The 25772-nt window shown below is 48.6% G+C and overlaps 7 protein-coding genes and 1 pseudogene across 15 annotated transcripts in view; 3 read left to right on the top strand and 5 right to left on the bottom strand.

Moving 5' to 3' along the window:
• LOC120897367 (segmentation protein cap'n'collar) overlaps positions 1-3266 on the top strand; it is a 45564-nt gene extending 42298 nt beyond the window's left edge. For both annotated transcript variants that reach the window (XM_040302204.1, XM_040302206.1), the window contains exon 10: positions 49-3266. In XM_040302204.1, coding sequence (XP_040158138.1) covers positions 49-567 — 519 coding nt within the window. In that variant the 3' untranslated portion in view covers positions 568-3266. The remainder of the gene's footprint in view (positions 1-48) is intronic.
• Positions 3267-5053: 1787 nt separating this feature from the next.
• On the bottom strand, positions 5054-7950 carry LOC120894322 (protein cereblon). 2 transcript variants are annotated; one of them, XR_005738185.1, is made up of 6 exons: positions 7297-7950; positions 6884-7215; positions 6433-6796; positions 6135-6353; positions 5558-6069; positions 5054-5473 (listed from the first exon to the last, which is right to left on the bottom strand). XR_005738185.1 is itself a non-coding variant. In XM_040296835.1 (5 exons), the coding sequence occupies exons 1-5, from the start codon at positions 7690-7692 to the stop codon at positions 5833-5835; spliced, it is 1548 nt and encodes a 515-aa protein (XP_040152769.1). In that variant the 5' UTR covers positions 7693-7950; the 3' UTR covers positions 5054-5832. The 2 variants fall into 2 exon arrangements, 1 of the variants encoding a protein (XP_040152769.1); XM_040296835.1 differs by having other exon boundaries at positions 5054-6069.
• Positions 7951-8244: 294 nt separating this feature from the next.
• On the top strand, positions 8245-9605 carry LOC120894324 (dnaJ homolog subfamily C member 8). Its single transcript, XM_040296837.1, has 3 exons — positions 8245-8450; positions 8547-8867; positions 8933-9605. The coding sequence occupies exons 1-3, from the start codon at positions 8397-8399 to the stop codon at positions 9377-9379; spliced, it is 822 nt and encodes a 273-aa protein (XP_040152771.1). The 5' UTR covers positions 8245-8396; the 3' UTR covers positions 9380-9605.
• Positions 9606-9900: 295 nt separating this feature from the next.
• LOC120894323 (S-phase kinase-associated protein 2) lies at positions 9901-11581 on the bottom strand. The gene is made up of 4 exons (XM_040296836.1): positions 11140-11581; positions 10449-11078; positions 10214-10373; positions 9901-10146 (listed from the first exon to the last, which is right to left on the bottom strand). The coding sequence occupies exons 1-4, from the start codon at positions 11339-11341 to the stop codon at positions 9960-9962; spliced, it is 1179 nt and encodes a 392-aa protein (XP_040152770.1). The 5' UTR covers positions 11342-11581; the 3' UTR covers positions 9901-9959.
• A 970-nt stretch (positions 11582-12551) lies between these two features.
• Positions 12552-14156, bottom strand: LOC120899771 (U11/U12 small nuclear ribonucleoprotein 65 kDa protein). Its single transcript, XM_040305985.1, has one exon. It carries the CDS (start codon positions 14049-14051, stop codon positions 12828-12830), a length of 1224 nt encoding a protein of 407 aa, XP_040161919.1. The 5' UTR covers positions 14052-14156; the 3' UTR covers positions 12552-12827.
• Positions 14157-14238: 82 nt separating this feature from the next.
• LOC120899777 (evolutionarily conserved signaling intermediate in Toll pathway, mitochondrial) lies at positions 14239-15667 on the top strand. The gene is made up of 2 exons (XM_040305996.1): positions 14239-15239; positions 15301-15667. The coding sequence occupies exons 1-2, from the start codon at positions 14345-14347 to the stop codon at positions 15597-15599; spliced, it is 1194 nt and encodes a 397-aa protein (XP_040161930.1). The 5' UTR covers positions 14239-14344; the 3' UTR covers positions 15600-15667.
• Positions 15668-15759: 92 nt separating this feature from the next.
• LOC120899742 (GTP-binding protein 2) lies at positions 15760-18840 on the bottom strand. Of its 7 annotated transcripts, none has more exons than XM_040305955.1 (3): positions 18711-18840; positions 16300-17907; positions 15760-16208 (listed from the first exon to the last, which is right to left on the bottom strand). In XM_040305955.1, exons 2-3 carry the CDS (start codon positions 17878-17880, stop codon positions 15903-15905), a joined length of 1887 nt encoding a protein of 628 aa, XP_040161889.1. In that variant the 5' UTR covers positions 17881-17907; positions 18711-18840; the 3' UTR covers positions 15760-15902. The 7 variants fall into 7 exon arrangements, with proteins under 7 accessions (XP_040161889.1, XP_040161880.1, XP_040161862.1 ...); XM_040305946.1 differs by lacking the exon at positions 18711-18840 and adding an exon at positions 18608-18706; XM_040305928.1 differs by lacking the exon at positions 18711-18840 and adding an exon at positions 18494-18700.
• A 1474-nt stretch (positions 18841-20314) lies between these two features.
• On the bottom strand, positions 20315-24662 carry LOC120899788 (annotated as a pseudogene).
• Positions 24663-25772: the final 1110 nt, after the last annotated feature.

Below are 25772 nucleotides of genomic sequence, written 5' to 3'. Positions count from 1 at the left end.
ATGGGACGATGTTTAATTTTCGCTTCCAATGCTCCTCCACATTTCCAGAACCTGCGCGATGCCGACGGAAACCCTTACTCGCAGGAGCATTACAGCTTGCAGCAGAGTGCGGACGGTGCGGTCGTGCTCGTGCCGCGCAACTCCGAACGACCGAACGGTGCCGGTTCGAACCATCTCGGCGGCAACTCCTCCAACGGCACCGCCAACGGTGTTCATCCCTCGCTGCACCATTCGGGAGCGGCGGGCACGCACCACGCCGGCCATCATCATCAGCACGGTCACGGTCATCATCAGCTGCATCCGCATCATCATCTGCAACACCACCACGGGCTTATCGGCGGTGGATCGGCCGCAATGAACGGATCCATGAACGGATCACTGGCGATGGGCGGAGCCAGCAGCAACGGTGCAAGCGTAACGGGCAGCAACCACAGCAGTAGCAGCAGCAGCAACAGCAGCAGTAGTAGTGGGGTAGTAGGAGGTAGTGGTGGCAGCGTGCAGGGCAGTGGCATGAACGGTACGGCTTCGGCAACGGCGGCCATCGTGCACCAGCGCACCAAGGAGTAGTGTTTCCGGTATCGGTGGCACTACTTCGACTGGTTTGATTGCTCCATTCTGCCGCCGTAACGAGGGGGAGGGAAGTGGAGGAGAAGGAAGAGGAGGTGTAATTCAAGCGGAAGAGTGTATTGGTGACCCATCCGCAGCCACCATGGCCTCATCAAAACACACAGAAGAAAACAGTTCTGCGCGGAATGCGGCAATGCGTTTCTTTGTTTGTGCGCTGGAAAACAGTTTCGTGGCTCCCTCTGGTGGCCGTGCATGGAGCCTTTTTTGTTTGGGTTGCTTGCGCATCCGCATGCTGCCCGCGCCAACACGTACACGCTCTGTATGTGTACACGCGAGCGGTGGGAGGAGTTTTGGTGCTTTCACACAACGATCACACACCCTTGATTGAAGGTTTAATATCCGTATGTGCTGTGCATGAGAGATAGGTAATTGTTTCTGTTTTAAGGAAAACATACACGTGGCATTTAGCCGATGAGCGTTTGTTGGCAAGCAGGGCCGATGAAATTTTCAAACTTTTCACACATCTTCATCGTAACCACGTGCTATTAGTGTGTGTGCTTTACGCAGGCCGTTTTACGCAATAATACACAAAGCCAACGAGCAAAGCGACACCTGGTGGTAGTGGATGGAACTTATCTTTAACGGACAGAGGATCGAACAAGGGTCCTTACCCTTTTTACCACCTCACACACACACACAAACACAGCTGGTATCGGTGTAAATAGTTCTATAGTTACAAGCGGTGCTAACAGTTACATGTGTGCTAAAAATAGCTCGGTGGTCTCATTTCCCACCTTTAGCTGGGAGAGGGGTACGCACTTTTTACATCGGCAGTGGGGTGGGTTCCCCCACCCCCTTGCCATTGCTATCATCCCCAACTGCTGTTAAGCAAGTTTCTCAGCAAATCTTTAATATGCCTATTTATATGAAGTTAAAAAAAATCCCGCCCCGTTATTAATGTTATTAACAAACTATTTATGCTTAACTACTTGTACATACACATTCCCCGCCCTTTCCCCCCTGGTCCCTTATTCCGTGGATTACTCCATGGATTGTTTTTTTTTATTTTCATATTTTTGTTTCCTTTTTTGTTGCTCCCAACTTGCCGGCATTGAGTTTTAAGCTCAAAGTTTTACAAAGTTAGAAACAGCGGTATCCGGGCTGTTGTATGCTTAGTAAAAAAACAGTTTAGTGTTTTTTTGTGGTAATATTAACGCAGCAAAGGTAAAGCTAGCAGACGGTAGTTTGCGTTACAGGGAATAATTGGCTTCGCCAGTCGAGAAATGATTGGGGGTAATGGATGGACTGAGCGGATGCGCTACACAATTGCATGCAGTGCATCGTGAAAAGTGGCTTGTGATGGTGGCGTACTACGGCCGTACGAGAACCGTACAAGGGCTCGTCAAAGGATAGACGAGGGTGAATGTGTGCGCGGGCTCGTGCACTTACTGAACCGTTCTGCTACTCTCTGAACAGTGCTAAAACGCTACTGCTAATCGTACTGTACTACACAACAACAACCACTACTACTACTACTACTCTAAATGCTGTGTTTGCTGAATCGTACCCGACACCGATGTGATGGATAGTTTTGTTTTTTTTTATATACATTAATAATATTATTAGTTTTATACACTTTTGTACATATACATATATACATTAACATTAGAATGCAGTAAGTGAATACAAACCCGTAGCTTTCCAATGTTGTAGTAAGATAATTTAGGCAGCCGGAAAGGAGGGCAGAAGGGGTGCAATTGGAATGCAAAAAAAAAGATAAATTGTATGTAAAATATTAAGTGCAGAGGGACCGTAGGGGGGAGCGCGTAAAAGAAAACGAGTTCGAGAGCTAGGGAAAATATTATATATTGGGAAAAGTTGTAAAATAATAAAAACAAAAAAAAACAAAACACATGAAAGGCAGAGATGCACTGAGTAATGATGCAAGTGGTGTGTGGTTGCTAATTTACTTAGCAGTGGGGGTTTTACTTTAGTGAAGCTTTAATAATTAAGTGAGCGGTTATACGTTGGACAATGGGCAATACATAGTGCATCAGAAAGTAAAAACCAATCAAACAGAAAGCAAAAAAAACATACAAAAAGAAAAGAGAGAAAAATGTAAAAAAAAAACAAGATGGTTCTGTGGTTTCACTAAGGCGAAATGGAATGATAACTCCGCTAATGAACTGTTTCTTTCGTTGCGTTTCTGCATCTCTATTGATATGCATACACGCATGCGCGCATGATCGTGTGGTTGATACGGCCACACTACGGCGTAATACGCATGGCGCAATATGCGCCAAACTCACACATCGAAGGATGCTGCAGCAGGACGCGTTAGCTCATTTGCTGCGATGCTGGCTGTGGTTGGCATCATCGTGCAGAGTTGGTGGATGTTAAACGTAATTGGTGTAAAATGTACCAAATATGTCAATGCTGGAGCAATGTTGCGGGCATATTATTTGCGCACTTGCTGCGCGCGGACGCCTGTAACAATTGCGGCAACAGCTGCAGTAGCTTTGTTTCTGCTTTCCTTAATTACGTTTCACCTTTAGGCTTTGGTTGTTCTTGTGTAAGCTTCGGATTGTGGTGCAAACACGAAATCTATCTAAGAGTAGGAATGGAGAAATCTAACTATCTGACTTTGTTGTGTACATAAGTAAAGTGAAAAATAAAAGGAATATAAAACTCAAATAAAAGTACGATGTTTTTTTTTCTCATCTTGCTAAGATCCTGCACTAGAAAACTAAATTCATCCAATTGTTACTGAGGTGTGGGATAGCGAATCGATGCCTTGTGAGTGGAATCTCGGCATCATCTACCCCATATACAAGAAGGGAGATAGGTTGGACTGCAACAACTGCAGTTGTATTACGGTATTGAATACCGTCTATAATTCTCCCTGATCCTTCAGGATCGCCTTGTCCCGCACGTCGAAGAAATAGTCGGAAACTATGAAAGAGGATTCCGAAACGGAAAATCTACCACTGATCAGATCTTCACCATGCGGCAGATCTTGGAGAAGATGGCTGAATACAGACACGACACATACCATCTCTTCATTGACATCAAAGTCGCATATGATAGCATAGCCAGGGTAAAACTATATGGCGCTATGATCTCTTTTGAAATTCCGACCAAACTGATCAGGCTAGTTAGAATGACTATGACCATGACTATGACATGACTATGACGTCACTTGTCAGGTGAAAGTTAGATGGAAAACTCTCATGGCCTTTTGCTACCACCAAAGGTCTGCCCCAGGGGGACGGGCTTGCCTGTCTCCTATACCTATATTCCTAGGTGGAGACTACGGGAACCATCTTCTATAAGTCAACCCATACGATACTGGTATAAGTTGGTGATATAGACGTCATTGGTCTGCGGCTCTCCTATGTAGCAGTAGCCTACCAAGGGATCGAGCAGTCGACAGAGAACCTCGGATTGTATATAAACGAGGCCCAAACTGATGGCCTTAGCAATAACAAACCCTAACTTACGTAGGCGTGACGTACAGATAGGTGAACGCACTTTTGAAGTCGTCCCAGAATTCACCTAATTTTGCTCAAAGGTTAGCAACGACTATTGTCGTGAAAGCTGAGTTGGGACCAAGGTTACTGGCTGCCAACCGATCATTCTACAGCGTGAGAAATCAGTTCACCTCTAAGATCCTGTCGCGACGGACGAGCCTGGGACTATTTGGCACTCACATACGTCTCTGAGACATGGACACTGTCCAAATCTGACGAAACCCTCTTAGCCGCGTTCGAGAGGAAGATACTCAGAAGGATACTTGGCCCCGTATGTGTGGAAGGACAATGGAGGAGCCGCTATAATGACGAGCTATACGAGATGTACGGCAACCTCACTGTCGTCGTGCAGCGTATCAAGCTCGCCAGGCTCCGGTGGGCTGGCCGTGTTGTACGCATGGAAACGGACAACCCAGTCCGTAAAGTCTTTTTAGATAAGTAAGATTCTGCATCAAATAGGTAGTAAATCTGGATAGACTAACAGTGGGACGTTTCTGAGATTTACTCCTCGGAGTCACGTTTAGCCCTTATCTAGTGATAGCGCATGGTTATAATCATTATTCTTATGGTGCGAACTTGTAATTCACAGTCATTCGAATTGATCGCCGTACACGTGGTTCATGTTATCGCTTTTCGCGCCAACTTTAAAATGGCGCCAACTTCTTATGGCTTTGACTTCCATCCCGTTATAAGGGGAAGCATGTTATTTTTTTTAAATGTGCAATGATACTAAAGGACTCTCAAAAACTGTCACGTTTTCCAACACATGCTAGCTATTCATGGTCCTATCCAGTGGCGGATTGATGCGAACTGAAGCCCTATGCAGTCACTGGATAAAGGTGCCGCATCGATCTGTGGTCGAATACTTGAGAATTCAGGCTGGATCTGCAACAACTAACTTGCGAGCAGGGAGTACCCAATCTTTAAATAAAATAACAAAATATATGTTAATTTAATTTGATTTAATACCGTTTATTCACAACTTTGCGTCCAATGTAATGAAACAAAACATTTTAACTAAAACTTAATGCAATACGGACAAACATTTCTCAATACATTTTTGCAAACAAATCAGTGAAAATTGCAATGCGCGTTAAAGTTGTATAACATTTTATGTGGATAGATATGGAAACATAAATCTCATCTTTGATGTCCAGGCCAGCTTAACACGTAGATTTCCATTTACTTCTCGGCAGGTGAGAATAGAGCATTGTTTGAACAGATCGATACACACAGACTCTACCACAATGGGGATGTTGGGGGTGGTATTCTACTCATCTCAAAACTCTTTTGATTTACTCCCAATACTACGGACTTAAACTTTGTTAGGCCTGGTGCTAAGGGTCTGTGTCTGCTTTCGCTCCAAAAATCGATAGCTGAAGGAACATGAAAGAACATGCTCGTTGATTTAGTCCCTACGAACTAATTGAACACGGTAAATGATTTGATTACAAAATTACCTTTCCTCTCAACCACGCACCCCTCTTACTGAATCGACAATAAATCCGCCAAAGAAGAAAACAAAAACCTTCAGGATCATTGGACAGCAAAGAAGGGCACCAACCAACCAACCGGCATGCTTGGGATTGCCAGTCGCGCGATGTTTAGTAGCAAAACATATAAACAATTTACATGTAAAAATATAGCTAGCTCGGCAAAATTCCACTCACTCATGCTCATTCACGGCCTACTACTTCGCTAAAGGGTACACGCAAGCTTAGAGCGACCCAGAGAGTCAGTACATCTCCTCGTCCGTGCTGGAGTCAAACTCGGACAGCTCCTCGTAGTCGAGCTGCTCCTCGTTCGACGCTGTCCTAGCGGTGAGATCAAACTCACCCTCAGTCTTCTTCAGATCACCGTGCGACTTTACCGTAATGTTCGTCCCGGACAGGCCGTAGAAACTTTTGGGCAGGACGTTCTTCTTCTCCGCCACAAACTTCCAGCCCAGATGCTGTCGACAGTTAGCACAGACCTTGTGGGGAACAAACAGAAAGGAGTAATGTTATGATACGCCATGTCCACCTATAATATACTTACAATAATTTGCCACGAGTAGCCCGGAAACCAGCTAAAGTTCGTGGACGGCCGTTCGACGGGCAGGGTGGAGTTTTCCTTCGTCTTGTGCACGGTGAGCGTGTCGTGTACGTAGCCGGCCGGATTGCAGTAGCTCGTCTGGACGCCCTGCTTCGACATGGCGAACATATCATCATAGTTGGCGATTTCACTTTCGCATCGCTTGCAGATGAAATACCACATCTGTGTAGCAAAAGGAGGAAAAGAATGATCATCGTAGGGCAGTGTTTTTGCGTGGCGTTATTATCCGCCCAACACTTACATGATCGAGCGCCTTGTTGATGATCAACATTCGACGCAGCACGGAATCGGTGCAAAATATCATCTTCCGGTACTCCTCCGTCAGGGGAATATTTCGGGCGAGCCAGAACGACAGCTTGACCTTGTCCGTCTGCACGCTGGTAATGTTGAGCGAGGAGAGGAACCGCTCTACCTTTGCCATCACCTCCTTCGTGTCGTACTGGTCGTACACGAACTGGGGCCACACCGTCGTCTGTGTTAGCAGCCGCTTGAAGGTCGACAATCGATCCTTTCGACTGCTGTGCGCGTACCGGACCATGGCATTCGAGCAGGTGCTTATCAACGGATCGGGAAGCACAATTTCGGGAAGTATTTTCACGTCAGCCCTGCGAAGGGAAAAGCAGAAAGATAAACCCTCTATCAGTCAATGTACACTATTAACGATCACATATCGACCCGTCACACACACGTACCGTCGCTCCTGGGACTGGCGTACGATGTAGAACCGTTGCTGGGCAACCGTTTTCATGAGCGCCGACAGCCCTTCCGCGCCACGCTCGTACACCTGACAGGTTACGCCGTACACGCGTCCACCGTCGCGGTACTGGTTTTGAAAGACCAGCCCAAACTTCAGCCCATCGGAGGAGTCGTTCGAGCGGCCACTGTAGAGCGTGGAGTCGTTCAGCATGAGCGGCACAATCTCGCCCGGATACACGATCGAATGATGGCTGTAGATGGGGAGACGGTAGGTTTTGCCCGGTTCCAGATAATCCACCCCCTCGACTCGCTCCATCTTGCCAAGGTACTGTTACCACAAGAGAAGGAAAGAAAATCGTGAAATTCAACAGCATATGGACGCATTCTTCGGATTTTCCTGCTCTCTTACCGCATGTTCGGTAGGAAGTTCTGTGTTGTAGATTTCGGTCGCTGCAGATTCGCGCTCCCGGATGTAGTCTTCGAAAAGACGCGCCGCCTCATCCTCTGGCAACTCCTCGGCATTGTGCCCGTGCTGCTGCTGCTGCTGCTGCTGGGAGGGTGAGTGATGGGTGGAAAAATCATCCCGATCGACCCTGCCGTCCACCTCATTGTTGTTGTCCTCCATCGCGTCGAAGCTGCTGTTGCTGCTGCTACTGCTGCTGCGACCACTTTCGTCCGTATCAATCGTTCGCTGCGTGATGCGCATTAGACGGTTTCTTCGGCTGGCTATGTCCCGTTCATTGCTGCCACTGGGAATCGGAGCACTGTCACCACTCTGCTGCGGATTGGGCGAATCGCTCTCCATTCCTCTTGCATCCGGGGCCACCCCAAAAACGGGATACGGAGACACTGTTCTCTGTTGGTAGGGAACACTATCGCAGTGCCTTAGGTTTGTGACGGGGAAACACCAAAACAACTCTGAATGAGAGAATAAAGGAAGGAATGTTGCCCCCCTTCCAAGCTGGTGTTATGGTGATGCACTTTTTTTTCTTCCGTGTCGAACACTTCTTTTCTGACGATGGCCAATGTTTGCACTGTTGCACCAATAAAAAAATACACAATACACCAACACACAGGCAATCGAGCTGACAGCGAACCACACACTCTCCGTCGGCCATCACAAGCGACAGTTAAAGCAAGACATTTTTTGAAAACAAAATGGTAATTTTTGAAAAAGCCCGAATTTTATCATTTTTAAATTATTATAAAATTTAAAATTTTCATAATTCACATTTTAACTTCCTCAAAAACGTCGCAAACATGATTTTTGCAATAAAAACACTTGTCGCATAACACTGTCAGACGATGGGCGAGTTTGACACATGGTCCATGTGTCAAGTGGTGTTTGCCAGAGCGCGGCCTAAGCAAAACAGAGCAGAAAAAATCAACACCAAGCTGCGGCTAGTCAAAACACACCGAACGCGAAATAAACAAAAAGCCATTCTTTTAATCGGAAGAAAAGGGAATCCGGCGTCTTGTGTGTCGATCGCAGCTGCATCCGTCGGAAAGATGGCACAGGGAGGCGGACATGAGGAGCAAACGTTTAACGAATTTTACACCGAGGTAAGTCCTGACGCCGACCAGTGTTGTGTGTGCTGGTTGCACTCCCAAGTGCCGCTACTAAGGTGCCGTGTGCCCGTGCTTTTTCCAACCCGACAGGTGAAGGAGATCGAGAAGCGCGACTCGGTGCTCACGTCCAAACAGCAGATCGACCGGTTGCTGCGCCCGGGTGCGACCTACTTCAACCTGAACCCGTTCGAGGTGCTACAGCTCGACTGCGACACACCGCTGGAGCAGATCAAGAAAAAGTACCGCAGCCTGTCGATACTGGTGCATCCGGACAAGAACCCGGACAATCTGGACCGCGCCCAGCAGGCGTTCGAGATCATCAGCAAAGCGTACAAAACGCTCGAGAACGAGGCGACCCGCAAAAAGTGTCTCGAGGTGTATGAGGAGGCAAAGGACCGCACGGACATGATGGTAAGGCGGAGAGGAAAAGGCAAGACAGGCCCCCGGCCAATAACGCTCCCATTTGTTGCTTCCAGATTGCCGAAAAGAAGAAAAAGCTGAAGAAGGAGGGCAAGTACGACGGCGTGCCGGAGGACGAACCGGCAAAATACAAACACGCCATCTACGTGATGGTGATGAAGCTGTTCGCGGACATTGAGCGGCGCCGGCAGCAGCTGGAGGTGCGCGATATGGAGGAGCGCAAGCGCAAACGGGAGGCCGAGATCGAGGAGGAGGAGCAGCGCGACCTGCAGAAGGAGTGGCAGAAGAACTTTGAGGAGTCGCGCCAGAACCGGGTCAACAGCTGGCACACGTTCCAGGCCGGCTCGTCCTCGGCGTCCTCGTCGGCATCGTCGTCGTCTGCAGCTGCCGCGGCCGCCGCTGCCTCCTCCTCCTCCGCGGCAACGACCGTGAAGAGCAAAAAATCGAAAAAAGCCAAGTACACCTCGTTTAACCCACCGAAAATCAAGCCCGAGACGCGATAGAGGCCGCCACCGCCGTGTTCCGAACCGTTCCAGCTGCTGAAGTAGAATGTCGTGGAATTTAGTTTTAATACTGCCTTCCTCACCGGATCATCCCCCCCTACCCCCTCTGCCACACCTTCACTATTGCATGTCGCGTGTAGGGCCTCCGCTCTGTGGCTGAGCTTTTGATCACGATTCCCTCAACTATTCTTCTCGGTGGTAGTAAACGTCTTTTACTGAAATGTGAGCAATAGTTTTTCTTTTTAAATATCATTGTGAAGATAGATAGGAGAACCTTGCAAGGACTTTTTTTTTGGTTACCCCCGGCCACTAATTAGGTTACGCGAAACGCCGATCGGGTAGAGTGGTAGAACTAAGCGAAGCAGAATACTTTTGCCCATGAAAACAGATAGGATTTTTGTGACAGAATAAACCGTACGTATGTATCTTGACCTAAAAAAACAGTGCGCCAACCGTTCGTGAATATTCCGATGAATCAAATTAGTCTGTTATACGCATTTTACAGGCGAAGATTCCGTAGATTTCATCAACACATGGCGCACGCTTTTATTTGTCACACTACACTTCCTTAACCAAGGGCTCAATCGCGCGTCCGTAGACCCCAGATCGAGGTTCGTTTCGTACCGACCGTGGGCCGCGCAACGGAGCTGTGATAGTACTTGTTAATGCCAATGTCGACCAGCGAGTTCTTCAGTGTAGCAATCGCTTGGTCGGATACGAGCCCAAACAGGTCTAAAAATCGGAGCGTTTTTAGTTCGGTCAAGTTCCTGCAAACAAAAACGATGCAAAATTCAGTTGAAGCGAGCAGAAAGGTAAAATGGTAGCCTTACTTACAAGTAGGCGGTGACGGGGATGTTGTAGCACCGCGACAACGACAAGTATTCAATCTTTCGAGCCTTGCAGAGTGTTTTTATGACAACCTCCGTCAACGGGGTACAGTCCGACAGATCGAGCGCGACCAGCTTTGTACAGCGTTTGATCAGGACAGCCACTTCTGAAAGACGCAGCACACACACACATACAATTAGAATCCTATGGCCGATTCCGTTCCCTTTTCCAGCCTACTTACTCTCATCGGTGAGGGTGGATCGGCAGCCCGACAAGTTCAGGTGCACTATTTGCGGCGTTAGGTTCCGCACCAACTCCTGGACGGCTTCGGCACTTAGGCTAGTCCAGCTCACGTTCAAGCTGTGCAGTCTCGTCAAGGCTTTCGCCATCAGTCTCATCCCCGTCGCATCGATGCCCGAGCACATGGTGAGATTCAGTGCCTCTAGCTTTCGGTTTTCGGCTATTTCCGCACAGATGCGCCCATCCAGCGGCACGTTCTCGAGGCTCAGCTTGACCAGCGCCCGGCAGTTCGCGAGCAGGGCGCCCAGCACGGCCACGCTGACGGTGCACATGCTGAGATCCAAATACTGTACCTTAATGCAGGCCGGAAATTCCAGATAGTTTGAGTCCGGCGTGGGATTAACGATGGATGTTTGGGCCAGCCGTAGCACGATGACGCCGCGGCTCAGCACCTCCACCAGCCCGTCGAACTGGAGCGTTCGATTGCTGAGATCCAACCGGTACCAGAGCGTTTCGTCCTTCGACACCCGGTTGAAGCGCCGGTTCACCTGGCCGCAGCTCAGGAGCGTCTTTTTGGGCAGCCATTTCAGGATGTGCAGCAGCACCTCGTCCGAAAGGAGGCTGAAAAAATCTAGAAGCGCGGAAGGTCGAGTGAGTGGGGCTTTCGCTGCACGCTCCGGACGGCTACGTACCTTCCTCACCGTACGTTGCCTTCCGCTGGTTCTTCCGGTACATGAAGAATGCTTCCTCGCTGCCATGAGGTGCGTATTTGAGCTGCTCTTCCGACAGTGGATCGTGGTGCGGCGGTGGTACGTTGCTTTTACACTGCCGCTGATTAACATTGTTGGAAACGTTAGTTAACGGCAGTCTGCCCTTGTTCGACGGTGGATCCATGATTCTCAGGGCCCAAAAGCCGTGTCCGGTTGTGTACAATCCGAGCCCAAGCACGAAACACAAATGGTTCAAACGCACTGCACCGCGGGCGGAAACTGCTCCATGTACAACTGCTGAGACGGTTTAATTTATTGTTCTTCTTCCTGAAACGTTCATACTCGGGGTAGAAAAACGTACGAAGGAAATCGCGCTCTGTTTACGCTATTCTGCCGCGCTTTGTGACGTTTTGCAGAACAGACAAACCACAAGGATGTTACAGTAAAGGTGTGCTTTTTAAGGGGGGGGATTTCAACAAGCAATGCACGCGGTGTATACACAATTCAACGGAATCCCGAGTTTGTTGCCCGTATGTTCGCTATTTTATCATTTTAATTATTTAAAATTTTATGTTTGGGCCGTCTGGGCAGCAGTGTATTAGTTGACGGTGACAATGTCGAGGTTGTAAAGGAGTTCTGCTATCTAGGGACGGTCGGGTCGCTACTTCGGACAACGACATCAGCAGCGAAATCTGGAGACGCATTGTCCAGGGGAATTGTTCATACTATGAGCTTCACTGACTGCTGAGATCGAGAAGATGAGAAATGTGAGATATATCGCACATTGATTCGTTCGGTCCTCTATGGACAAGAGTCTTGGACCATCCAAGTGAAAGATGCATATGCTTTGGGCGTGTTTGAGCGACGCATCCTCCGGACCATCTTTGGCGGTGTGTTCGAGCATGGAGCGTGGAGGAGAAGGATGAACCACGAGCATGCTGAGCTGTACGGCGAACCGAACATCATGACGGTGGCAAAGATACGATGGCAGCGGCATGTCATGAGGATGCCGGACTCATGCTCCACCAAGAAGGTGTTCGACAGCGATCCTCAGTTCGGCATAAGGCGCAGGGTAGCACAGCGATCTCGATAGCTGGATCAGGTGAAGCGAGACCTGTCAGAGATCGGATGTCTACATGGATGGGAGGCTGCAGCCAAGGACTGAGCATCCTGGAATGATTGTTGACCGGGCCATGTCAGGACGATGTGCTCTATCGTGAGCAGGCCAACAAGAGAAAGAGAGAGAGAAAAAGATGAGATATTTTCGCATTTTCCAAATAAATTTGAGGATGTATTCAGGGATGCTGAATGCTTTCATTAAATTAGATTCTAGAAAAAAGACGATATACTGAAAATTTGTTGTGTATTTCTGAGATTAAACTAAGTTTTGGCGATTTTATTTATTTAAGGAAAAATCTTTTATTTAAGAAATAGGCAACCTCTACAATCTGCTCCATCTTTGGCACAACTCCCAGTCGTAATTAAACTCAGATTACACTAACTCCAGTCTATTCTATTCTCCATACAATCGATACTAATCAAGTCCATTTGAGTGAACTAACTTTCCGCAGGAGACTTTGACAGGATTTGGATCTCAACACCACAATTTAGCGTCAACTCCTCCTATCACAAGATTGATTTGTTGAGGCGATTTTATATCGAAATGTCTCTCATACGCTCTTCCCGTACGAAACTACGATTGGTTTGTCTTTCAGTATGTATCCATTGACCGTGGCCAACGCTTGGTCGATGCAGTTTTTAAACTTCTCATTTAACGGTTCACCCTCGGTCGCATCCTCCACCGGAACGAAGGTAACGAACGCCTGTCCCTTCATTCGCCCCGTCTTCATTAGCTTTATCTCCATGCCCTTGAGAAGGTTCGCGTTGAAAAATATGCCAAACAATTCTTCCAGCTCCTGCTCCGTCACCTGTTTCGAGAGATTTTTTATGTACAGCTTGGTGGTTGGATCACCTCGGCTGTAGTTTTGGAACACGTTCAGCGTGCTTCGCTGCTCCTCCGGAATTCGATTGCGTAAAATATCGTCTATAGAAGGAAGAGGGGATGCTTCTTCTATTTGAGGAGCTATTTCCGTGGGTTGTTGCTCTGGAGACACATCGTCGCTCATACTCCCAACCGCTGGTGGTGCTAGCGAAGATCCAGAAATGTGTATTTCCATTTTCGTCTTTTTCAAGGCAGGTCGCTGGACCGATTGTGACTCCCGAGAAGATGCTTCATAGTTAACCACTTTCATTGTACGCATCACTTGGCTGTAAGCTGACTTTGGTTTGCCAGGCTCGTGCATCTCTGAATCCGATTCCAGCTCCGATTCCTCGTCCGACACAGTTGCTTGCGATTGTTGTTCTTCTGCGGCGGGTGTAGTGGTGATCGTGTCCTGTCGGCGCTCGAACGGAGGTTGCAGATTCATTTTGTTCATCAAATGCAGCGTCTGGTAGTAGAATGCCGTATTGCCTGCTAGCTCTCGTGCGATGTTTTGCAGTACTTCGGGTGAACATTTGGGATACCGGTAGGCAAGATGTGGCGGTGGAAAGCCTTCATATCCCAGCGTAAAGCATTTCTCCGCCACGGTGACGAGAGATTTGCTCTTGGTCACCTTGTCCGCTAGTGGCGACGATTGCAGCTCAGCCGAACTCGACTCTTCGCCCTGGTTCGTATACTCCACCTTCAACCGGTGTGTTTTGATGAGCAGCTGGTGGAGGCGCGAAATCACCAGCCGGGCCTCCGATTCGTTGTCCACACACACGATAGCGCCGTTTGTGTTTCTTCTCTTGATTAAGCGTGTCGTTTCCAGCCCAAACAGGTGCAAAAACTCACGCACGTCGACACTGGAGAATATTGGCGGGAAGTTGAAAATCTTTAGCGAAATCGGCGACATAATTATCGCGTATTTCGAAAACAATCCGGAAAGAAAAAGACGTTTCAGTGAGGCCTGAACAACAACAAAAAACAAACATAAACAAGACAGCCTGCCGCCGGCTGCAAACACCAACACCAGCACAGGAACGCGAGCAGCTGATTGTCAATCGGTCGAGCGCAGCACTGCGCACTGTATTTACCTTGACTTTGTTGTGACAGACGCCATAATGTTATGCCAACTTCACGCAATACGATTTTGCGGCAAAGTTTGTATCGCTGTTGGGTGCAGTAAAGTTTAGAAAAAGCTGCACAATGCTGTTAACCCGACCTCTACGATGGTCGGCGAGTGTTCTGCAGCTGCCGATGGCAAGATTCAGCACCACGCTTCGACAGTGTTCCACCAAACGGAACGAGGAAACGGCCGACGGCAAACCGGAGGATGGTGGTGGCAAGCAGGGCAGCCTGGTCGTGCGGACCAATCTGTTCGAGTCGGCCGCCAAAAAGGACAAGCAGACGTACATCGAGATGGTGAAGATATTCGAGAAGCGCAGCGTGCATCGGCGCAACCACGTGGAGTTCATTTACGCCGCCCTGCGCCACATGGAGGAGTTCGGCGTGAACAAGGACATTGCCGTGTACAAGGCGCTGATCGACGTGATGCCGAAGGGCAAGTTCATACCGACCAACATCTTTCAGGCCGAGTTTATGCACTACCCGCGGCAGCAGCAGTGCATCATCGATCTGCTCGAGCAGATGGAGGATAACGGGGTGATGCCGGACTACGAGATGGAGGCGATGCTGGTGAACGTGTTCGGCAAGAAGGGCCACCCGGTGCGCAAGTACTGGCGCATGATGTACTGGATGCCAAAGTTTAAAAATCTCTCCCCGTGGCTGCTGCCCAACCCGGTGCCGGACGATGCGCTCGAGCTGGCCCGCTTAGCCGTGGAGCGCATGTGTTCGATCGATCCGCGCAGCAAGATTCAGGTGTTCGATACGCAGGAGGTGGAAAGTGCGATTGACCACACGTGGGTCGTGAGTGGGCAGAGCGGGGAGCAGTCAGAATTGCTCGAGGCGCACGATCGGCAGGAACCGGTCTACATAGAGGGCCCGTTTGTGATATGGCTTCGGAATCGGTCCATCAACTATTACGTGCTGAAGAGCGCCCCGAAACCGCTACCACCGATCGAGGAGACGGATGATCCGGACGGTAAGGCAATCGTTGAAATGAAAATGTCTCCTACTTACTCTTTCTCCCTCTGCCCTTACAGACGTCAGTAACCTTCACAACCCTTACGTCGGTTTGGATTTGCGCTTCCGCAAACGGCCGGGGTCCGGATCGGCCGTCAGCACTCGCAGGCGTTCGGTGCACGAGCAGGACGATGGCATCATCTACGCCATCTGCTGTACGGGAAGCTCGACAAAGGATTCGCTGCTGTCCTGGATACGGTTGCTAGAGAAGGAGAGCGGCAACGGTGCCCTGTCGTCGCTGGCTGTGCTGTTCAAATTTACCTCCCCCACCAGTGAAGTGATGGTTAGCGGAGCGGAAACTAGCACAGTGCAACAGTAGCTGTATATAAACAAATTGTTGCTATAAATAGAGTCAGTCAAGAACCCGTTCAAACACACACACACAAACACTCCTGGCAGAAAAGATTCCTTGCGGATGACATAACGGTGGTTGGAAGCTGCGCAAAAACAATTTTTGGCAATATTAACGTGCCCACTTGTTTGTTTTTAAATCACAGAAATTTTATTTCCAATTCAATCGTCACACTTCAATTAAATTCATACGTCAGGGTTTTATACAGTTCATGTCAAGCGTGTAACACTTGCGCGTTACTTGTGCCGCGGGCGTTGCTTGCAAACGGCCCTAGCCGGTGGTGGTGGTGGTGGTGGTGTGGTTGTGTTGCGTTTGCGCCAGCGGGAATACCTGCGTCACCTTGCCGATGCCTTTGCTGGTGCCCTCGCGCAGGAGTATCCGCATGCCCGGCCGCACGTACTCCGGATGCCGCACGAACCGGAACAGCACCGAGGCGGACTGATTTGTACCGATGCCGGTGTCGCCGGCCCCCATGATGCCCTCGATGATGGCCGTCTGCCGGATGCTACCGATGTGCACAGTAGTTTGAAATCCTTTAAAGATGCGCGTCGCATGGAACAGTACGGACACTTGTGCCTAAAAAGTCGTCCATGGGGGGAAGAGAAAAGAACGAAGTTTTTAGAATAATGTTGAGAGGTGTAAAACCCAAAAAGGACTCCCCCCATACCTGAAAGAAGAAGCACCCGCAGGCTACCTCATCGCTTTCGTAGTCCGGCAGTATGACCATGCCGCTGCGCAGCACGGGCATCGGCTCGATCGCGTTGAACGACAGCGAAGCGCTCTGACCCGCCCGCACCACCCGACAGGGCGCCTTGTTCCGGTGGATCGTCTGCACGGTGACGGAAAAGAACGAGCCGTCCTGCAGCGGGCCCACCTTCACCTGGCTGTTCTCGGTGAGGACGCCCTTGCAGAGCAGCCCGCCGGCCACCGTGCCCACCTCAGCCACTCGGAAGATTTCATCGATCTGAAACTCGATCGGTTGCTGCTCGAGCCGCTCCTTCTCCGCGTTGCTGATGCCCGGCGACAGCACGTACAGGTACTGGATGAGCAGGTCCAGCCCGGCGCCGGTCACGTTCGACACGCAGAAGATCGGCACGATCTGCTCCACGCTCTGGTGCGCGTTTGCGTTCAGCACGTCGTCCTGGTTGCTGATTAAGTACGGTACCTTCCGGTAGCCGATCGAGGTGAGCAGATTCTTCAGCTCGAACAGGATCGGGTCGGGCGGGGCGAGATCGATCTTCGTCACGATGATCGAGAACGAGATGTCGAGCGCGTGTATGATCGCCAGATGCTCGCGCGTCATGTTGCTAATGTTGCCGGCCGCTATCACGATCAGCGCGTGCTGCGGACAGTAGCCGGACAGGGCCTGCACGGTGGTCTTCAGGTAGCGCCGGTGCCCCGCCAGATCCATGAACGTGACGAGCTTGGTCGACCGGTCGCTAATCTCCTCGGCGGTCATCATCTCGTTGTACTTGTAGTTGATCACGCTGCCCTCCGCATCGAAGCCGAGCATTTCGTGCGATATGCAGGACGTGCGGCCGGTCTGTATTTCGTGCATGTGGCGGAACATGTTGAGCCGCGCCAGCCCGCGCCCATTGTCGAACTCGCCCTGGGTCAGCACGCCGAGCAGGGTGGACTTGCCCGCGTCGGCTCCGCCCAGCACGGCCACCCGCACCTCGATGTTGTGCTGGTCGTCGGGTATTTTGCGCACCAGCACCTCCACCACGCTCCGCTGGTCGGCCAGGCTCTTCCGCCGCAGGATGCTGGTCGACGCGTCCAGCTTCCGGGCCATCTGGTTGAGCGTCTGCAGCGAAACGGTCATGTCGGCGTCGTTCAGCCCCTGCAGGAAGCCCGAATCGGACACGCCGATCTCGTAGATCGCCTCGCCGTTGCCCTCGCGCAACCGCCACTTCATCTGCGTGACCAGGTGCTCGAACCGCTGCTTCGACGGGTTGATTAGCTTCAGTTTGTACTCAATGTTGCCGACCTGCGGTTCGGGCGGCAGAAAGCCACGGTTAAAGTCGAACCCTTTCTGCTGCAGCAGCTCGTAGCTGCTGCCGTCGCGGTGATGGTGGTGGCCACGCTGCAGCAGCTGGCCGATGGAATCGATCCGCTCGTTACTGCCGCTGCCGCCGCCTCCGCCGTCGTCGTCGTTGCTGTTGCCATTGCGAAGGTCGGAGTCGCTGCCCGAGCTGGATGAGCCCGACGGCGGGGACGGACCGAAAAGGTCGAAGAAGCTAGATTCCATCGGAGAGCTGGTGCTGAGGTCGCCCGCCTGTTCCGCGCCAAGTACATACACCGCACCCGTTCCGTGAGAGTAAAAGAGAGAGAATGGATTTCTGTTAGTTTTCGTTGTGTGGGTGAGTGCAAAAGGGTAGTTGGCGCAAAAAGAAAAATGGAACAACCACAGCAGTGGCATACATAAATAAAAAAGTTATTTCTACTGAGATACAAAAAAAAACACACACAACTCTCATTCGACCTTCAAGAGAAAAACCCTCCGAACACACGAGCCCCTTTCCCTTTATGTCCTTTCGCGCCTGCAATGCATTTAACCACTTTGCATCAGCATTGGAATCGATTTCATCACACTATTATTTATCAACACATTCACTTTTGTTGCAATCTAAAGCCTCTCCCCCCGCCCGAAGCCCGTGTGTGAGTGTTTCTTTCTTGATCTCCCCCGCCTCAACGCGCCCAACACATCATCATCATCATCATCGTCAGCAGCAACAGCAGCAACAGCAGCGTCTAAGCTCGTTCGCTCGGCCGATGCAACAAAGCGGGCGTTATTTCACAACACACAGCGTTTGCGGTAAGACCACGGGCAACCGCGCAACCAAGAAGACACGAAAACGTACCAAAATAGAAAATTTTCTTTGTTGATAAACACACAGCCACACACCAAAGGGGCGAAATTAAAACATCAACATAAACACTTTAAACCGATCCTACCGACCGAGGAGTCAATGCACCTTTCGAATTTTGTTCCTCCTGCCCTGTGGACACACTTTGCGGAGCCTTCTGGGAGGCAAAATGACCCGTACCCGACCAATTCGGGTATTGAATTCAGCTTACCCTATTTTGTTTGCGCTCCCTCCACACGTATACGATATTTTTATACTTGAGACTTCTTTTGTTTCACTGTGTGTGGCCAAGGAGTCGTATCGGTACGGTCACGTACACCACCATACGCAACCGTACGCAATCGGGCTGTCAACGTTCGGGGAAAAGCGTCAGCTTCGGCAAATGCGCCCCGGTGAAAAAAGGGCACCGAATGGATTTGAATATTCAAACGGTACACGTGGCCTGATGGAGAGGGTCGTTGTTTATTTGAAGATGCAATCTTTTAAAAGCAGTTATTGTGAAGGAAAACAATTTTAGATTGAAATTTACTGGAAAATAATTTGAAATGTAATCGCTTTTATTGTTAATCTTCCACTAGCTAATTGGAACACATAAATACTTTTTCTTCGTAATATGCTAATGTGGGTTGTAGAAAATTGAATCAGTTAAGAGTTCATTTGTACAGGTTTGATTGGAATTTATTTCAGAATAGGCTATATTGTCTGCAGGTAGAACGCCAGCCGTCGGATAGAACGACGATAGTATTACATTTTGAGAATGACAGATACATTTTGAAACATCGCATTGAATTATTACACAAAAAAATGTGATTCGTAAAGCTTGGACATTACATAATTATGTAGCATTATAAAGAATCGACAGAGGAACATCATTTGTGTTGATTAAGTATTGATACATATTTCACTCTAACCTGTTCTTTTAGTTTTATTAAACAAATATTGTAAAAAAAATAAATCTCGGTTCAACTACTAATAAACACTAAACTAAACTAAACTAAAACTGCTAGACCTTGGAATGATTAAGATATGGGAAGGTCTTTTTTATAGATAAGAGATGTAACTCGTTGCACCCAAAAACCAAAAACCTGGAAACTTCTTTAAATTTTGATATTTCAATAAGTCTATGTGCAGTAAAACATTGTATTAGTGATCAAACAGGTTGATTTGTTGTCATTAGGAGGAATCGAGCATGCGGCAAAATTGCGCCTCTTGGTTTGGGGGAACAAAAACACAAAAAAAGCCTTTAATTACATGTACATATCACCTTCATCACTGGATTAATTTTTGGCTGTTTTAAAATCACTCTAATGCAAAAGCTTTCATAAAACATTCAGACCCTAAATCTAGGGTGACGCTTGTTCAGTCTTCGGGACGTATAGGTATACCATAATGTAATTCGGGAAAATGTAATGAAATTATGAACGAAAATGTAGTGTACCTTTTTTGTAACACAAGGTTCGATATATCGATAAGGTTCTCGAAACTAAGATAAAAATAAACGACCATATCAGTAAGGTTGACGTGCATTGAGGCAAGCGATAAGAAAATTCACTGCAAGTCACCTGATATGAAACCGTGCTGAACACAAACCTGTGCAACAATACCACCCAACAAAATGGCTTCTGTTTGTGACCCTTCCTCTGTCTTCTGTAATTTTAATGGGATTTATTTTATCTTATCCACATGGAAAGATGCTTAACCGAGCCCATAATCTTTTAAACGATTCACGTGATTCTTTCAACATACAGATTAGTTTCGTTGTTTGTTTTCTTCGAATCTGTTCGAGCATCTTCTTCCAAAGGCAAGAACAACAAATAGTTTTGAAAAGATATAATCTTATCTAGTTTATTGGAATTTGACATTCAATAAATCTTACCGGGGAAGGGTTTTGTTAACTCTGTTATAAGTCAAAGTGGTTTCAAAGTTGGTTCTTCTTTTGTATTGCTTTTAAATTGACTGGGAACGTTGCTCGATTGCAGCTACCAATCGATCACGCCCGGCTGGCAGTGGACTCACTACCGCCACACGGAACACACATCAACAAGCTAGGCTAAAACAATCCTGACCTGACTGGGTTGACCTAAGCTATTCCTGCTGCTGCTGCTGCTCCTCTTCCGGGATCTCCTCCATCTCGTCGTAATCCTCAACCTCCGCATCCTGATACTGCTGGTACTCCGAGATGAGATCGTTCATGTTCGATTCGGCCTCGGTAAACTCCATCTCATCCATACCCTCGCCAGTGTACCAATGCAAGAACGCTTTCCGTCTGAACATGGCGGTGAACTGTTCCGAGATGCGCTTGAAGATCTCCTGGATGGCGGTCGTGTTGCCGATGAAGGTGGCCGACATTTTCAGCCCACGCGGGGCAATGTCGCAAACCGCCACCTTCACGTTGTTCGGAATCCACTCGACGAAGTAGCTGCTGTACTTGCTCTGGATGTTTAGCATCTGCTGATCGACCTCCTTCATCGACATCGAGCCTGTAAGTGGTATACGAAGGAAGCGTTCATACACTCTAAAGAAAGGAATAGAAGTCTCATCATACCTCGGAAGATGGCCGCACACGTGAGGTATCGTCCGTGGCGGGGATCGCAGGCAGTCATCATGTTTTTCGCATCGAACATCTGCTGAGTGAGCTCCGGTACGGTTAGGGCACGGTACTGCTGGGAACCTTTAGCCGTAAGCGGCGCAAACCCGGGCATGAAGAAGTGCAGACGCGGGAAAGGTACCATGTTTACTGCAAGCTTCCGCAGATCGGCATTCAGCTGACCGGGGAACCGTAGACATGTAGTTACACCGGACATCGTCACCTATCAGTGCGGAGTTCCGATAGCAAAAAGAGCAGAAGTTAGTGTTACAATTACGCAAAACTTAGTTGGCAGGAACAGAGAGACTTTTGGGGGAAATGTGAGTTACAGAATAGATTATTAACATGCCGGAAGATTCTGGCCAGCGAAGGAACAGCCACTCTTACCTAATCGCAGGCAGGTCGGGCAGTGTGAGGATTTTGGTGTGTTACTTACAGAAATTAAATGGTTTAGATCGGGATAGGTAGGATTGAAGATCTTAAGCGTTCTAAAGCAGATGTCATACAGCGCTTCGTTATCTATACAGTTGGTCTGATCGGACGCTTCGATGAGCTGGTGCATCGATAAGGTAGCGTTGTATGGCTCCAATACTACATCGGACACCTACACTCACACACATGCATGTGGTTGGCCCAGATGGCCCAGTGGGTTGAAAGAGAGAGAAGGGCGGAAAAGGGAAGAAACGTGGTGAAAAATGTGATGCTGTACTTACGGATACCAAGTGATTGAGGTCCCCGTACGTGGGGGAGGATAGCTTTAGCGTGCGGAAACAGATATCGTACAACGCTTCGTTGTCGATACAGAACGTGTCGTCCGTGTTCTCGACCAACTGGTGAATCGAGAGCGTCGCATTGTACGGCTCTACGACGGTATCGGATACCTACGGAAGACGGAATCCGTTTTCGTAGGGTGGGAAGAGAGATAGAGAGGAAATAAAAGAGAGAGAAAAAATAGGGGCGGAACGAAAAACAAAACATGAATTTAAAAAAAATGTAGGGAACATCCATAATTTACGTAACGCTCGTAAGATCAGAAAGAAAGAGAGTTCCAAACAGTGCTACGTAACGTTGCATGAACTGCTGTGAGTGCCTTTTTGAATAAACAGAGTTTAGAATAGCGATGACGACTATCTTTTTTATGTTATAGAAGAAGTCAATACCTATCGTCTTCTAGTTCTGCTGATAAGCAAGAAAGTCTCATTTCCAAACATAGAACATAGAACGTCGGCAAATGACCATGATAAGGACAAACTTTTGATAACATTTTTGCTGAGCACTGACGACACTACAATCCATACATTTACGGCCTATCGTAAGCAGTTCACGTTCACGCGAAACAGTCGCTCTTTGGAGGTGACGGTATGAATAATTTCATAAAATATGTATGTGCCAATAGTCGAGCAATGGTTTAAATAGAAATTCTTCATTATCCCGCACAGCTATACAAAATTCCTCCATGCGCGTACACCGTCTCCTCTTACGCGGGCGGGGCGGTAAATTCCAAGGTATTTACCGGTCGCCGGGCACTGACGCATTGCATCGGACCAGTGAAGCGTTCACGTTCACGCGAAAACGATTTTTTTCGAAATGCACCCCACGCGGGCGATGGAACGACGGAGAAGGTGTTCATGATGCGATCCGGATATTCTTCACGAATTTTCGAAATCAGCAGCGTGCCCATACCGGAAGCCCCTGCGGTGAGCAGTCGCACGATTCCGTCTCCTTGCGAATCACGTCCAGCACGTTGTCGACCAGCTCGGCACCCTCGGTGTAGTGGCCCTTGGCCCAGTTGTTACCTACCCGGGCGGAGGGGGGAGATGGGAAGAGAACCAGACAAACGTCAGTGGGACAATGTAACCCGATACCACAATGGAGACGTAATTCTTACCGGCACCCGACTGAGCGTAAACGAAGTTGTCCGGCCGGAAGAGTGCACCGTACGGCGACTGGCGGACGGAATCCATCGTGCCCGGTTCCAGGTCGACCAGCACCGCACGTGGCACGTACTTGTTGCCATTCACCTCGGTGTAGTACACGTCGATGCGCTCGAGCTGCAGATCGGAGTCGCCATGGTAATGGCCGGTCGGATCGATACCGTGCTCGTCGGAGATGATCTCCCAGAACTGCGAAATGAAAGACAGCGGATGGAAAGGTAAATAGATTTGTGCAAACATGAGTCGACATTTCAAAGCAAACGAAACAACAAATCATAAATAGCACGTACGCTCGCGGTGCTTATCGGAAGCAGAACGAAGGCGCCATCAGCTTGCTGATAGAGTTAAAACGGCCTTGTATGTGCGAGCCTCACAAGGCAGCTTGTTTATTGCTGCTAACCCTTCGGTTCATTCATACGCTCGTGAGTCATTCTCACTTTCGATGATGTTTTGTGCAAACGGCGACAAATACGCTGTAGATGAAGGTTTTCAATTTCACCACCAACCGTGGCATCATCGAATCAGCTGATCAGCGTGCATAAGATACAATTGTGAGCGAGCCGCTCGTTGCAAGTGAACATCTTGCTAATTGTCCGCTTTTGCTGACCAATCGAAACCTGCACACACACGTGCACACGGCAGTGACGCGCGTTACTCGTTCAAATAGTTCAACCTCGACACCAATAGAGACGCACCCCGTAACGGCGCACCCCGTAATCGTAGAAGTTAGAAAGAAAAGCCAAGAATAAGACAACACAATACGCGGACGTAGTAGTAGCAACGGTCGCTCCGGGCACTTCGGGTTTCAGTTGGCGACATCACACCTTTACGCTTCTCACTTGTTACTCTTGCTGCTGGCTTCGCTAAGCCGGCCGACACCGCCAGACGGGCGGTTCTATAAATACCGTTGCCAGTCTAGAACGGAAATTCAGTTTCCCTAACACACGACTGGCTCGACTTAACCGTTTTTTTGGGGACATTCGGTACTGTGTACGTGTGATGAGCAGGGCGTTTCATTTCTTTTACTGCCACGTCGCCCATTTTCGACCACAGTGCAGGTTCCCAGCGACCGAACGGTGACCAAAACATGATTCATTGATAAGATATCACGGCCCCTTACATAACCGGGCGCTGTGTGTCTGATAAACTGGCTGACGCACGGCCATCCGCATCGGCCGCAACACTTTTGGGGACGTGGATGCGACGATCTGTTCGATTTTTTTGTGTGTGTTCTACTTGTTCAAACGTACCTTGGACCCGATCTGATTACCGCACTGGCCGGCCTGCAGATGCACAATTTCCCGCATGCTGGTGGTGAAATGAAGAGCGCCCTCCCAAAATGACGGTCACACACTGAGCGACGGCGTGCGGGGTTGCGTTAATCCAATTGTGAAAACGTGCACTTTCTACAACCCGCTGGTGGCCACTGGCAGGGGACAGGGGCGACAGGGGCGACGACGAAACAAGGGCAAAACACTGCGAAGAAGTTTTCTACTGGCAACCAGGGCAGAGCAGTTGCCGTTGCGCGCGGTACAGTGGACAGTGTGGTAAGTAGACACCTGGGGCCGTACGCTCGCGCGGTCGCTTCGTTTCTGTGCCACTCGGGTTCGCGGTTCGCCTGCTACTGAACAGCGCCGAATGACGACACCAAAGCGGACCCCGAACGCAGCGCCAAACGGTTAGCAGTGCGCGCGCGACACACCGTACCCATGGCCAATCGTTGTTGTTAACCAATACCAGCACAGCCACTTGACTGGTAACGGCACGAATACGCACAACTATGTGCACACAGCAGCAGCACTGTACTGCTACGAGCGCTGCCGACCGCCGATAATAGCCGGTGGGATGATAATGTTATTTTGTGTTGTGTGTGCACGTGTTCCACAATTGGATGGGGGATGACGGGCCACAACCTCTAGCGCGTACTGTGGAACCGGTAATGGTCAAATGGGAGATTTCATAGATTAGCGTTCCTGTGGTGATTGTTGGCTACCAAGCTAACAAAAATGCAATTAAATTTACTCATTTATCGAATGCCACGGTACAATTAATATGAACAGGTTAAGTGTTTATTTTTGTTGGGAAAATCTCAATTTCAAGAAAATTGCATGGAAAATGGAAAACATCTTGTATAAAAGAAACTTTGATGATTTATTGTTGCGCTATCTAGCAGCAGATGGCGCTAGCAAGTTTCACGCATCGAATGTTCGCACAACTTTTCTTTAAGTACAAAATGGTCTTTAAAAGTGTTAAAAAAATCTTACTTGATTGAGTAAACTAAATACATTTTTTTAATCACCTTTTGTGGTAACCAAGCGATTAAATTATACGTATGATACAAAGGTACAGTATCGTATACTAAAGCGTTATTAGCTTCAACTTAGCCAACACAGCATCGTCTGATATGGGCAATTTCTCTTAAGTGTAGTTTTAACTAATGTAAAAAATTTAAATCATTTGTTGGATCAACATTTTGGGGGTTTTATTATGTGAATATTTCCCAAGGCAACTACAGAACATCAAATCTAAATCTAAAAATCAAGCAAATGCTCAACAGAAACATGTTATAATGAAAGCTTCAAAGTCGAACCCACGAGATCACGAGATATTAAAAAAAGCACATTAACTTCTATAAATCCAAATAAACTATTGCTACTACTACAGCCACTTAGGGGTTATTGGGTTTTTTTTCACGCCACAGCTTAACATCAAATCAAAATATAAAAATCCAGCAATTTCTAAACAGAAACTT

The sequence above is a fragment of the Anopheles arabiensis genome, chromosome 2 (assembly GCF_016920715.1).
Source record: "Anopheles arabiensis isolate DONGOLA chromosome 2, AaraD3, whole genome shotgun sequence".
In the NCBI taxonomy this organism is placed as follows: Eukaryota; Metazoa; Arthropoda; class Insecta; order Diptera; family Culicidae; genus Anopheles; species Anopheles arabiensis.
This window is presented reverse-complemented; position numbering and strand designations above follow the sequence as displayed.